General features: G+C 41.5%; 1 protein-coding gene across 2 annotated transcripts in view; it reads right to left on the bottom strand.

Moving 5' to 3' along the window:
* EED (embryonic ectoderm development) overlaps window positions 1–8,396 on the bottom strand; it is a 39,840-nt gene extending 31,444 nt beyond the window's left edge. Inside the window, exons 1-2 of one of the 2 annotated variants that reach the window (XM_079789392.1) lie at window positions 7,823–8,396; window positions 1,313–1,465 (exon numbers count right to left, since the gene is read on the bottom strand). In XM_079789392.1, the coding sequence (XP_079645518.1) occupies window positions 1,313–1,465; window positions 7,823–7,936 (267 nt within the window). In that variant the 5' untranslated portion in view covers window positions 7,937–8,396. The remainder of the gene's footprint in view (window positions 1–1,312; window positions 1,466–7,822) is intronic. The other variant, XM_079789393.1, reaches the window with a different exon arrangement.
* Window positions 8,397–14,575: the final 6,179 nt, after the last annotated feature.

The following is a 14,575-nucleotide window of genomic DNA, read 5'->3' as shown; positions in this document are numbered from 1 at the left end:
GCAAGAAATATTCAAAGTGATGAATAGCAAGAACCTACAACCAAGATTGCTCTACCCAGCAAAGCTATCATTCACACTGAAGGTCAGATAAAGAGCTTCACAGATAAGAAAAAGCTAAAGGAGTTCATCATCACCAAACCAGTATTATATGAAATGCTAAAAGGTATTCTTTAAAAGGAGGAAAAAGAAAAAAGTAAAGATAAAAATTATGAACAACAAATACATATGTATCAACAAGTGAACCTAAAAATCAAGTGAATTAAAAATCTGAGGAACAGAATAAACTAGTGAATATAATAGAATCAGGGGCATAGAAAGGGAGTGGACTGATAATTCTCAGGGGGGAAGGGGTGAGGGGGGTGCAGGAAGAGACTGGACAAAAACCGTACACCTATGGATGAGGGCAGTGGGGGGGAGGTAAGGGCAGAGGGTGGGGTGGGAACCGGGTGGAGGGGAGCTATGGGGGGAAAAAGGAGAAACTAATGTAATAATCTGAACAATAAAGATTTATTAAATTAAAAAATAAATAAAATCAATAAAATATATTTAAAAATAAATAAAAAATATATAACCAAGATTAATCTCTCTCTTTTAAGAATATAATTTGACATATACTGAACAAAGAATTTTGCTACAGACAGAAAAATAATTTCCACATAGCCATAATCGCTTATGCTTTCTGAAGACTTTACCTGAAATACATATTTAGAAAAGATTCTTTCATACACGTATAAGACAAGGTAATGCATATTTCTGCTCAGTGAAGGAAAACGCTCCCAAATTTAAACCAATAATGAATACATGTAAAGAAAAACATCTTAAATTCAACCACTCCCTTTTATAAATAAAAATACAATTGAGGAAGTAGTCATTTAAATAACCTCAACCACTTGTTTTCTACATAATCAAAAAATTTTTAATTTATACCCTTTTCTATGAAAACAGTCACAAACAAAACAACAGATAAGTGTTAAATTTTTTTAAACTGCAGAAACTAAGGCATGTGTTTCAATTTATGCTGGCTGTTTTGAATCACATTCAGTTCTTTTTAGGAATAGGTACCTGAAATAGCATGTACTTTTAAGTTTTATCCAAATACATTTTCCAAAACCTCTTTTAAAAAATATAAACAATAAAGAAAAACTAGCCTGCAGTACTAGGTATTACCCATTTAAAACAAAACAAAAAGCTAAATGAAAGTAGAGTGAGTTTTAATAACTATGCAGTCTATACCATAAAAACAAAATTTCAAAAAGTACTGTAATTTTGCAGTTTAGCATTCAACTAACAGGATTTGACTTTCTGCACATACCTTGAGACTATTTACACATTTGAAAGAATATTTGCACTTCTTTGACTTCCATTTTCCCTTCCCCCAGCTTTTCCTTCCAGGTGCATTTGGTGTATTTGTAGGTGTATCGGGGCGTTCAGTGTTCGTTCCACTTTCTATACTGACAGCATCATCCTGTAAGCAGTAAGTTAGAAAAAATTATATAAAACAGTAATACGGCACTTAGGCAGCAAATGATTATTTTTACTGCACAGCTGCTGAATGACCTAAAAGAAATAATAAATTCTGTAAGTAATGGAACATTTTATTCCTATCTCCAAAGGATAAAAAGCAAACCAGCTACACATTAGAATTGTGGATATTTGATATTTCAGCAAAAATATAAACAAAAAAAGCTAATCAGAAAAACAGTACTAATGCTGCCTTTAAATAACAACACAATGGTCTCCACAGAAGGTACTGTTAGATAAGAAGTGTAAGAGAGACTAAGTAGCAAATAAAAAATAAAAATAGAAAGAGAACTAAATTTAAAAGAAAATAAACAAAAAGAGAGCCTAAGTAGTCTTTTGCATGTTAGGGTTGCTGAAATTCACACCCAAATCTGACTCCTAAATCTGACTTAACGCCCTAGCCCAAGCATGTCAAACTCGTGGCCCATGGCCCGCATGCCTCATTTATTTGGCCTGTGTTAGCCTTTGAGTTTGACATGCTTGCCATAGCTGGTCTGGCTCAGTGGATAGAGAGTCAGCCCTCATGCCGAACAATCCTGGGTTCGATTTCCGTCAAGGGCATGTACCTAGGTTGCAGGTTCAATCCCTGGCCCTGGTCAGGGCATGTGTGGGAGGCAACCAATGTGTCTCTTTTACATGGATGTTTCTCTCTGTCTCTCCTCCTCCCTGCCAGTCTCTAAAAGAATTCCTACATATTCTGTACAACTGAAATTTGACTCATAGCTCTAAGATAATGATATTCATAAATACTGGGTGGGGCAAAGTAGGTTTACAGTTGTTCATATGGAAAATAATATAATAACTAATGAATAAAATAAACTGTTCCGTTAACTCACAACTCTTGCCCCACCCTGTATGTTAGAGCTCCAGATAATCTATAAAGTAAATCCCTTCCAAAGTAGAAATGGCAGGAGAAAACCTTGAAAGTTCACCTAATTTTTACCTAATCTCCAGTTCACAAGATATATTAATGGCCCTCTAATCTCAGAAGAGGATTTTACCTCCTTTGATTACATATTACAATATGTTCTTAGAAATAGAGATTTATTTAAATCTGTAACATTAGGGCAGTGGTTAACTACATTCTAGAGAAAGCCTTTTTTTCTTGGAGTGCCTATTAACATTTATGAGAATGCAGTCTAGGAACCACTGCCTTAGGGGCTGTTTCTAAGTTACTGCTTCCTAAAGCTAGCTTTATATTATAAAGGTTAAACTTAACTAGAGGAACAAAAAGTATATTAAAAATTCACTTAATGGGGGGGGGGGGGAGGGAAGATGGGAGTGGGCTGGAAGAGGTTAATAGGGGAAAAAGGAGAACCTATGTCATACTTTCAACAATAAAGATTTATAAATTTTAAAAAAGTAGTTTTGGGGGGTGGCTTTCAAAGCTGTAAATGGTTCCTACCAAAATGACATGCTTAAAAAAACTTGAATTGTAACTTAATGTAATGTGAACATAATCAATCTGCTTTTAAAAATACGTAAAAATGTAAAATTTTAAAGTTCAGTTCCTAGGCTGAAATCACTGTTTTTCTTTCCCAATTTCTCCCCACCTCCCAGTGTATTTAAACAGTCAAAATCTAGTGTAGAAAACAAGTTTGGGTTTTGATGGAAAACTATGCATTATCTATAGTACACTCTTCCATGGCATCAGATTATAGCCCTCCTAGTTGCCTTTGACCAACCTTACATCTCTTTTTCAAGTTGTGGATAACTAACTAGTAGTGCAAATTCTGTCTCTAAAGGTAGAGGTTCAAAATATTTTCCCTTACACTCTGAAAAAAAAGTGTTTGACCCCATTTGCAATTTCACCTCAACATTCCTTTAGTCCTTATTAATTTGTACTGTTTGACTTGCCAAGTTCCCTCACATGAGTAAAATAAAAATTTTAATATGTATTCACTTAACTTTTTCTAAAAATTATCTTTTAACCCTAGAGAAGTAAAATAATAAAACTATTACATATATTATTCACCAGCTTCTTTACATTCTAATCCAGAAGCCAACTGGGGGTAGGGGAGGTAGGAGTAGGTAAAGGGCGAATAAATAAATGGTGATGGAAAGAGACTTGACTTGGGGTGCACACAATATACAGATAACGCATTATAGAACTATACCCCTGAAACCGATTTAGTTTTATTAACCAATGTCACTCCAATAAATTAAATTAAACAAGAAGCCATACAAAACATAGTTAATAATAGGGCACAGCCCTGACCGATTTGGCTCAGTGGATAGAGCATCCGCCTGGGAACTGAAGGATCCCAGGTTCAATTATAGTTAAGGGCATGTACCTTGGTTTTAGGCGGCAGCTGATCGATGTTTCTTTATCAGGTGTGTTTCTAACTCTCTAACCCTATCCCTTCCTCTCTGTAAAATCAATAAAAATATATTTGAAAATAATAATAATAGGGCACATTGCATCCTTTTCTCCCCCCCGTCCCCAGCTTTTTAGTTTAATACTAGAGGCCTGGGGCATGACATTCGTGCCCTGGCGGGGGGTTGGGGAGGTTTGTTCCCCAGCCTGGCCTGTGCCCTTTAGCAGGCTGGGAGCTCTCAGGGGATGTCTGACTGACATCCTTAGCGCTGCTGCGGAGGCGGGAGAGGCTCCTGCCACCGCCGCTGCGCTCGCCAGCCGTCAGTCCGGCTTGTGGCTGAGCGGCGCTCCCCCTGTGGGAGCACAGTGACCACCAGTGGGCAGCTCCTGCATTGAGCATCTGCCCCCTGGTGTTCAGTGCGCATCATAGCGACCAGCTGTTCCGCCATTTGGCCGATTTGCATATTAGGCTTTTATTACATAGGACTAGTGGCCTGGTGCACGAAATTTGTGCACGGGGGGGGGGGGGGGGAGTTGTCCCTCAGCCCAGCCTACACCCTCTCCAATCTGGGACCCCTCAGGGAATGTCCGACTGCCGGTTTAGGCTCGATCCTTGTGGGACATTCCTCTTGCAATCTGGGACCGCTAGCTCCTAACCACTCACCTGCCTGCCTGATCACCCCTAACTACTCTGCCTGCTGGCCTGCTCGCCCCCAACTGCCCACCCGCCAGCCTGGTCGCCCCCAACGGCCCCCCTCTGCTGGCCTGGTCGCCCCCTACTGTCCCCCCTGACAGCCTGGTCACCCCCAACTGCCCCCCCTCCCCCCCGCCGACCTGGTCGCCCACACAGCCTGCTGATCAGTCGTTTGGTCGTCCCTCAATAAACCCCCCTGCTGGCCTTGTCACTCCACGCAGCTTGCTGTTTGGTTGTTACTGAGATGGCGTCCTGGACAATTTGCATATTCCTCTATTATTAGCATAAGTACCAAAACCAGTAACACATTTCTTCCCCTAACATATTTTAAAAAATATTTTTATTGGTTTTTAGAGAGGAAGAGAAACATCGATGTGAGAGCACAACATTAATCAGCTGCCTTCTGCATACCCTCTACCGTGTCACCCCAATAAATTCAATTTTAAAAAAAAGGAAATGAGAAATGAGAAATTACAGCATTATATGTACTAATATATGAAATACTTTAAACAAAAAAAAAGAGAAATTACAGCAAAGGCAGATATTATGCTAAGTGAAATAAGTCAGGCAGAAAAAGCTATGAACCATATGATTTCACTCATATGTGGGATATAAAACTGAAACTCATGGACACAAACAGCAATATGGTGGTTGACAGAGGGAAGGTGTGGAGGTGTGTGGGGGAGGGGTAAAGGGGGCCTAATATATGGTGACAGAAGATGATTTGGCTTTGGGTGATGGGCACACAGTACAACATACAGACCTTGTAACAGAAATCCACACATGAAACCTATATGATCCTATTAACCAATGTCACTCTAATAAATTAAAAGAATGCTAACAGTATTCATGACAAATGTTAGTGTTTTGATTATATTTATTTATAAATAAAAATAAAATACTTTATTAAAACAAATCTCAAAAATATTTTATAACATAAGTTTATGATTATGTTTATAATCTTTTCACTGTATCTTACACATTTAAAAATGTTATTCTACCAGGAGGTCACAGTTCGATTCTAGTCAGGGCACATGCCCAGGTTGTGGGCTCGATCCCCAGTGGGGGGCATGCAGGAAGCAGCAGATCAATGCTTCTTTCTCATCACTGATGTTTCTCTCTCTCTCTCTCTCCCTCTCCCTAAAATCAGTAAAAACATATACATATATATGTATACATATATATGAAGTCCTCATCCAGATGGAGGAACCAAAACAAAGGCTTCATCCAATCATTTGGTTGTGAACCGTTTTCTAATGCATCAAATATATTCCCTAAGAGTCTGCAAAAAGAAAATAAGCTTTCAATTTATTTGGCGCCCTGAAAGTTTCCTCAGTCTAAATAAATTTCTATTTTCATTACATTTCTGCCTGATTATTTAGTATGTGGAAAGGTCAGAAACGTAAGTTTATACTATGTGATCACAAAATTAGTAATAGTAATTAAATAAAATTTGAATAGTACTTATGAGGCAGACATTCTTATTTAAAAAATTTTTAAATTCTCACCCAAGGGTATTTTTCCATTGATTATTAGAGAGAGTGGAAGAGAGAGGGAAAGACGGAGAGAAATATTGATATGAAAGAAACACATCGAGTGGTTGCCTCCTGCACGCCCCAGTCAGGCCGGAGAGGAGCCTGCAACCGAGGTACTTGCCCTTGCCAGGAATCAAACCTGGGACCCTTCAGTCTGCAAGGGACCCTATCCACTGAGCCAAACCGGCTAGGGCAGAGGCAGGCATTCTGGCAAGCACTTCACCTATACTACTTCACTTAATCCTTACAAATGCCCCTCGAGGTAAATGCCATTGTTATCTCCATTTGTAAGATAAGAAACTGAGGCAACTAGGTCATTATCTTGCCTTGCTCAAGGTCAAGCAACCAGTAAGTAGCAGAGGGAAAATTTTAACCTAACATTTGGATCTTGTCTGTGCTCCTATTACTAACCTAATCTGTCCAAAGAAATTTAAGACAAAAGAAAACAGGCTCCAAGGACTGGAATGAAAAAGTAAAAAATGCTCCTTTTAAAGTAACTTTCAACACCTAAGCTTTCCAGAAATTTCAAGTCCAAATCCCACAAACTGGCAATCCCCTAAAAATCTTTCTTCTATCTACAAAAAAGAAAGAGTTCTTTTCCCATCTCTTCAGTGAAAATTTTGGTCATGACACCATGTCATTCATATACTATATGCTTCGGTCAGTAATGTAGTGATGTAGAATTTAAGAAATGGGTGTATAAGATGCCATTTATTCCTAAAACTAGCCAAATGAGAAAATGAAGAACTTATACCACACTCCTATAACACTTTACAGATTTTAAAAAGATAGCCGGATGTTATTGCCATATACTATGAAAAGGGGCTCACATTTTGGGTGTTAATTTGTCAAGACATTTTGCAGAACTTACTGGACATATGAAAACATGAAACTGAAGAGTAATGTCAATTCGGTTATTACTGGCATCTCACCCAAACACAGTTGGGACTAGATGACTATCATGATCCAATTCGGTTTTGCTGCTGCTGTTGTTATTTATAAATCTAATTCCCCAAATCAAACACGGCGAGGCCATGAAGCCCACACCTTAAAGACAGCTTCCCGTGCCACCGGGACCTGCAATCTCCCAGGTGGTCTCCCCTTTATCTTAGCAACTTTCGAAAGAGGAACCGTCCCTTCCCATTCCTGCCTCAAGGGTGGTTTTCCCCTCCAAGTCCGAAGACGACCCTCTCAATTCGGCTCCTCGTCAAGAAAAGCTGACCGGCCTCCTCTCCACGGACAGGACAGGAGCAGGCACAAAATCTCCTTTTAAGAGAGTCGCCGAGACGCCCGACGATCTCCTCTTCCCTTCCAGCTGCCCGTAAGGGTCCGGGAGTGACACGGTCCCTAATTCCTGTAAGAGGGTCCCTAACACGCTGGGTTCTCCCTCCAGCTTCCCCAGAGCCATCTCTAACGTGCCTTTTAAACAACCGGAATCTCAGCCCCTGCCCTCTCCCCAAGGCCCAAGCACACCGCGTCCGCGCAAAAGCAGCCGAGCCGACCCTCCGCCCCCCGCGCTCCCCCAGGCCACGCTCCGCCGAGTTTCTGCTCGCTCTCGGCCCCACATCCAAACCCCAGCGACAAGTTCGGTTCTCTCCTCCACGCCCGCGTTTTCCTGGGTAGAGAGTGACACCTCGCTCTCTCCCTCCCCCCCCCACCCCCCCCACAGCCGCCCGGCCGCCCCCGCTCCCAGTTTAAAAAGACTTTAAAAACTTTCACTAGAGTCCCGTCCGAACGACTCAGGGCCCCACTCACATTCTCGTCTCCAGAGAGGTCCGGGTTGCTGTTCTCGTCGCTGCTCAGCTTCTGCTTCTTGGCCGCAGGCATGTCTGTTCCCGCCGGGGCTGTCGACACTTCCCTCTCGGACATATTCCTCCGCCTCCCTCCAGGTTCCTGCCGCCTAGGGCGGGGCCTCCGCCACACCGCCGTCAAGCAAGCCCGGCCGGAGCCTGCCGCAAAGTTGCCACTGCCGCCGCCGCCACCTCCACCGCTTCCCCCACTGTCGCAAACCGCGCCCAGCCGCCGAGGCGGGCGTGCGTGCGACCCCGCCACACTGCTGAAAAAGGGGCGCGCGCGCGCCCTCCCGCGCGGCTTCCTGGCTCCTTCTCGGTCCCCACTCCCGTCTCGCCCTTTTCCCGCCGCCCTCCGGGCAATTTGCACGGAGAGGTGTGCTCCTTTGGCTTTCGAGGGCAGTATTTCGTACTCCCCCCCCCCTTCCCTACCACCGCCTTGAAAAAGGAGAGGCGGCACTCAAAGGGATGCTCCCGCACCCCCTTCCTCCTTCCAAAGACGTTTCAGTCGCAATTGGCCCAATTCTTCGGTCTCCGACCCGCTGCAAGGGCTCGAAAGTCTGGGGAATGGACTAGACCACCAATGTCCCAGGGGACAGGGAAGATACGAGAAGGAACCTCTTGCGTTAGCGGTGTAGGCCAAATGTTCTTAATTTTGAACTCGGAAAACAAGGCTCTCAAATTATTCACGGTATTGTTCACAATTAAATTTTTGGTTAAGAATAGGGATTTAAAAAAATGTAGACTGCTTTCCACTTGCCTCCCCCACCTAGCAAATGGAAGTTACCGGCTAAGCAGGACGCATGCGTCTGGCCGTCTTCTCGCGCTGGGACGTCCGGACCCGCCTCTTCCAAGCCCCACCTCTTCCAAGTCTTGTTTGCTGAACCAGGTAGTCCTCATTGGGTTTCCGTAGCTCGGGGTGGGTAGCAAAGCCCTACCAAATCATAGTTTTTGGGTGCGTGCTAAATTCTTGATGAATATTTATTGTAATGAATGGTTATCCTCACCCAATTGGTACCAATATTGGATCAGAGTTAAGTAGGGATAAAAATTGTAATGATTTTAGACCCCCAATGAGTTAGAGTCCAGAGTGTTCTTTCTGTTAAAAGAATCATTCAGGCCCTGAACAACGCCCCCAAACCAATGGTTATCTCCAAGTGTGTGTGAGACAGAAGGACGGACAGTCATTTTTGGCACACCAGATAACAAATTGTAGGGGAAGGCAGCAAAACTGTTACACATCACCAAAATGTTTATCCCTGTAAATGTTACCATATCTAGGTGCTTGACAGATGCCAAATACATTGGTGAGGCTGGTGATTTTGTTAACATGGATCATTAAGACACAAAAACGAATGAGCAGCAGGAAAAGGAAAGTGATGATAGCCACACACACACACACACACACACACCCTCACACCCTCTTTGTAGAACTTGGTTATCACCCCTTGGTTTGGGGAGCCTCATTGTCTTCATATGTAAAGTGAGATAGGAAGGGACCTAAAATTTCTTGAGCACCTACTTGATATATATATATTTTTTCTCTTTTAGACCTCTTTACATCACCAGTGAATAACCGATATAGAGTGCCCCATCCATAAAATTCTAGTGAATAGAATTACTTTTGCATGATGCCCTAACAGAGAATATCATTATCTCTGTCCATTTTATTATCAGCAGGTTGCAAGTCACTCTTCCTTTTGGAGATAAGGAGAGAACTCAGTTGAGAATGAGAAAAGGAAGGTAAAGCAAAGACGGGGTAGAATAAGAGTTTTTTTGCAGTGAAGACTCAAGAAAATTATGGAAGCTGTTTCAGCAGCGCATGTATTAAAATTGGAATGATACAGAGAAGATTAGCAGAGCCCCTGGGCAAGGATGACATGCAAATCTGTGAAGTGTTCCATTCTTTTTTTTAATAAGAAAAGGAAGAAAGCTGAAAAAAATTAAAATTCAGGTCCTAATAATATTAATTGCAGTGTTTTGTTTTTTTTTAACTCTTCTAATGTGCCAGGCACTGCTAAGCACCCTTCATTTGGTGACAGAGAGATGAGACTAGTATGGCATTAGTCACTGAGGAAATAAGATGTGTTTTGGTATGACATTTACATGGGCAGAGATAAACATATTCCCCTTTCTTTTTAATCTTCACCTGAGAATATTTTTCCATTGATTTTTAGAGAGAGTGGAAGAGGGAGGGAAAGACAGAGAGAAATATCGATGTGAAAGAAACACATCAATTGGTTGACTCCTGCACGCAGGGCCCGGGCTAGAGAAATATCTGCAACAGAGGTACCAGCCCTTGACCGGAATCAAACCTGTAACCCTTTGGTGTGAAGGCCAACAATGCTCTATCCATTGAGCCAAACCAGCTAGGGCTCCCCTTTTCTATTGAAAAGTATAATTGTGAATATAGCTCTACAAATAAAGAATAGTCAACTAAAGTATTTCCAAACCAAATTAATCTACATGTCTCAGATCAGTGGGAGGTGGGAAGTAGGAATCAACTACTAGTCATAAAATTAGAAAAATGCTGAACATTTGGTTAAAAGACACATCAAAGTATAATGCCTTTCAGCGTGCATGTTAATCCTAACAAAGCGAAAATATTTTTAAAGAGTTATTAAAACTCAGAGGGATATTTAAATTTTTTTCTGGTGAGTCAGGGATAATAAATGGATATTAGTTAATAATAATGATAAAAATTATTATTCTGGCACTTGTTAAAACAATAAGGAATTGTATTCAAGGCTATGATAATAAATGTCAAGACTTGGCAGTAGTAGAGAGATAGAGCTAAACTCTGAAAGCAGCAAGGACAGGAGGGGATTTGTAATCAAGGAGCCGAATGGAAGTGAAGGAGTTCAGGACATACCATCCACAGTATGCTGCTTTGGAATGTTGATTGTTTTGAGCTGAAAGCACTTGAAAAACAGGTTTTCTATGAACTCCCCTTATCTGCTTAAAGACAGGTCCTCCATGCCCATCCAGCAGGACTCAGTGGTTGAGCATTGGTCTATGAACTAGGAGGTAAGCGACTCAGTGCTTGAGTGTCAACCTATGAACCAGGAGGTCAGGGTTCAATTCCCGATCAGGATTCAATTACCAGTCAAAGCGCATGCCCAGGTTGCAGGCTTGATCCCCAGTGGGAGGTATACAGAAGGCAGCTGATTAGTGATTCTCTCTCATCATGATGTTTCTATCTCTCCCTCTCTGAAATAAATAAAAAATAAATAAACAAAAAAAACAGATCCTCCAAAAGGAACTCATCTGTTACAAATCCCCTTTTCAGGAGGTTCATTAACCAGGGAAGACTGACTCTTACCACAGGAGAGGAGATAGAAGTCCATACCACACTCAAAATTTGTCACAAACTATTATATCTCCCATCTTTTTTAAGGGCCCATTTATCTTTCCAAAATATCATTTACTCTCCCCTATGTGGATATTTTTTCCATTGATTTTTAGAGAGAGTGGAAGGGAGGGAGGGGAAGAGAGAGAAGCATTGATATGAGAGAGACACTTCAATTGGTTGCCTCCTAAACACTCCCCAACAGGGGCCGGGGGTCAAACCTGCAACCCAGGTTCCTGCCCTTGACCAGGAATTAAACCTGAGACCCTTCAGTGCGTGGGCTGATGCTCTAATCACCGAGCAATACCAGTCAGGGCTCTTTTTTAAAAATAGATTTTTAGAGAAAGAGAGTGAGAGAAACATCTATTTCTGTTTATTTATGCATTAATTGGTTTCTTCTTGTATATGCCCTGGCTGGTGGTTGAACCCACAGCCTTAGCGTATTGGAACAGTGCTCTAACCAACTGAGCTACCCAGCCAGGTTTTGTTTGTTTGTTTTTCCTTTTTCTTATTTTATTATATTTTTCTTCTTTTTTGTTGTTTTTTTCTTTTTTTATACACCACTTTTTAATTTTTTTACACTACTTTTTTAAACAGTAAATTCTTCTTCTAAAAAAATATGTTTTTATTGGTTTTAGAGAGGAAGAGAGAGGGAGAGAGAGATAAAAACATCAATGAGAGAGAACATCAATCAGCTGCCTCTTGCACCCCCTTACTAGGGCCTGAGACTGCAACCTGGGCATGTGCCCTGACTGGGAATCGAACTGGCATCCTCCTGGTGCATGGGATGATGCTCAACAAACGCAGCCACACTGGTCAGGCTTTCATACACTATTGAAGGACAAAATACTATCTCACTTGGGACAGGACATAACTGAAGAAACTGGGAACATCCAAATAAAGTCTGCAGATTAGTTAATAGTTATGTATAATGGGGGTGGGAACGACAGGAGAGAGCTCAATGGGGGAAAAAAGGAGGCACAGGTAATACTTTCAACAATGAAGAATTTAAATAAAAAAATAGTTATGCATATATTTCAATTTCTTAATTTTGACAAATGTGCCTAGTAATATAAGATGTTAACAGTGAAGAAAACTGGGTGAAGGGTGGAAACTTTTCTGTAAAATTACCCCCCCCCCACACACACATACCAAAAGCTTATTTTTGTAAATTGATTTTAGAGGTGGGGGGTGGGGTGGGGGAGAGAGAAAAAAAACATTGATTTTTTGTTCCACTTATTTATACATTCACTGATTGCTTATATTCGCCCTGACCACAGAATTGAACCTGTAACCTTGGCATACCAGGACAATGCTCTAACCAACTGAGCTATCTGGCCAGGGTACAAAAGCTTATTTTATTTTTTAAAGGGTAAGAGTTCCTTTTTTTTTTTTTAATGTTGTTATTGATTTTAGGGAAAGGAAGGGATTCGAGGAATAGAGAGAAACAGCGACATCTATTGGCTGCCTCCTGCACACCCCCTACTGGGGATCGAGTCCATTGCCCTGGCCAAGAATCAAACTGTGACCTCTTGGTTCATGGGTCAATGCTCAACTACTGGGCTTATTAAAAAATAAAATTGAGCCCTAGCCAGTTTTGCCCAGTGGATAGAGCCTTTGCCTGTGTACCAGTTCCGGGTTCGATTCCAGTCAAGGGCACATGCCCTGGTTGTGGGCTGGATCCCTAGTCGGGGGCGTGCAGGAGGTAGCCAATCAATGATTCTCATCATTGATGTTTCTAACTCTCTCTCCCTTGCCCTTCCTCTCTGAAGTCAATAAGAATATATTCAAAAAATAATAAAATTGATCTCCTATTAGACTGATGAGAACTCTAGTCAGAAATACCGCTTAGCCTTCAAATAAGTGGCTGTTCTATCTTGGAAATTTTTCAAAGATCATCTTACACAGGAAAGAAAATTCACAGCCTCCCTTGGTATTGTCTTCTGGTATCTTGTAAGCTTCATATCAGGAAATGAGTTTCAAAAGCTAAATTAAATCCTTCCCATTTCAATTGAAGTTGATTTCTTATTCATTCAACATTTTTTTTGTCTTATCAGCTTCATAAATAGCAGCTGTTCATCATCACTCATTCAGTGTGTAATCATATACTTGCAGATCTAGTTTCCTATGAACACAGCATCATATGGCTTCTTTGAATATTTTTAAATCAACCAGGAGGAATTTACTGAATGCCATTTATGTGCAAAACAGTATGGTAATTGTGGTTCAGGGAGGAAATAAATAGGGAAAATTAGACACTGTCCCTACCTTCAAAAAGCTTAATATTCTTCCAAAATTAAAAAATGTCTCATGCATTTAATAAATGTTTCCTGAATACCCACTATGTGGCAGGCACTCTTCTGGAAGCTGGGGATCCTTAATATTAAGCAAAACCAGACAGTTTCTTACGGTCGTAGAGCTTACTGTCTAGTGGGGAAAACAAATAATCAGGTGAATAAAGCTAAAATTACAATTGTAGTAAGTACTATGAAGGGAAAGCACGTGGTCAGGGCTGCTGCTGCCACCATTGTATCTTTGTGCTATTTTTAAAAAGGTGTCCCCATAGACAGAACCAACCCAGAGTAGCAGAGCTTGGCAAGCAGACTATGTCTTTGATGAATTAGAAAAAGGCAGCCCAGCTGGTGTGGCTCAGTGATTGAGCATCAAACCTATGAACCAGGAGGTCACAGATCCATTCCTGGTAAGGGCACATCCCCAGGTTGCAGGCTTGATTCCTAGTAGCGAGTGTGCAGGAGGCAGCCAATCAAAGATTCTCTCTCATTGATGTTTCTATCTCTTTCTGCCTCTTCCTTCCTCTCTCTGAAAATCAATAAAACATTTTAAAAAAGAAAAAGGCAGCCCAACCCTGGCTGGTGTGTCTAAGTGGTTAGAGTATCGAGTGCACTGAAGGGTTACAGGTTCGATTTGGGTAGCAGATTCCATGCTGGCCCCGGTCATAGAGCTTACTGTCTAGTGGGAGAAACAAATAATCACACGAATAAAGGTACTGATCAGGCGCATGTGGAAGGCAGCCAATCCATGCGTCTCTCTCACCTCAGCGTTTCTCTTTGTCTCACACACACACACTTTCTTTCTCCCATCCCTCTCTTTGCCTCCTTACCTCCCTTGGATTCTCTAAAAAAAAAAAAAAAAATCAATGGGAAAAGTATCCTCCGGTGAGAATTAAAAAAAAACAAAACAAAAACAAGAAAGAAAGAAAGAAAGGCAGCCCTTCTTCCAGGTTGACACAGTCCTGCTCCATGTGCAAGGCTTTGTGAGTGAAGCACAAACTGAATTTCAGCCTTATCACCTCAGCTGGAATGCTTGTTTAGATGAACAACCTGCACAAGCATACACAGCAGCCCTACA

The sequence above is a fragment of the Cnephaeus nilssonii genome (assembly GCF_951640355.1).
Source record: "Cnephaeus nilssonii genome assembly, chromosome: 13".
In the NCBI taxonomy this organism is placed as follows: Eukaryota; Metazoa; Chordata; class Mammalia; order Chiroptera; family Vespertilionidae; genus Cnephaeus; species Cnephaeus nilssonii.
The sequence above is the reverse complement of the archived record's forward strand: the minus strand, read 5'-3'. Positions and strand labels throughout refer to the sequence as shown.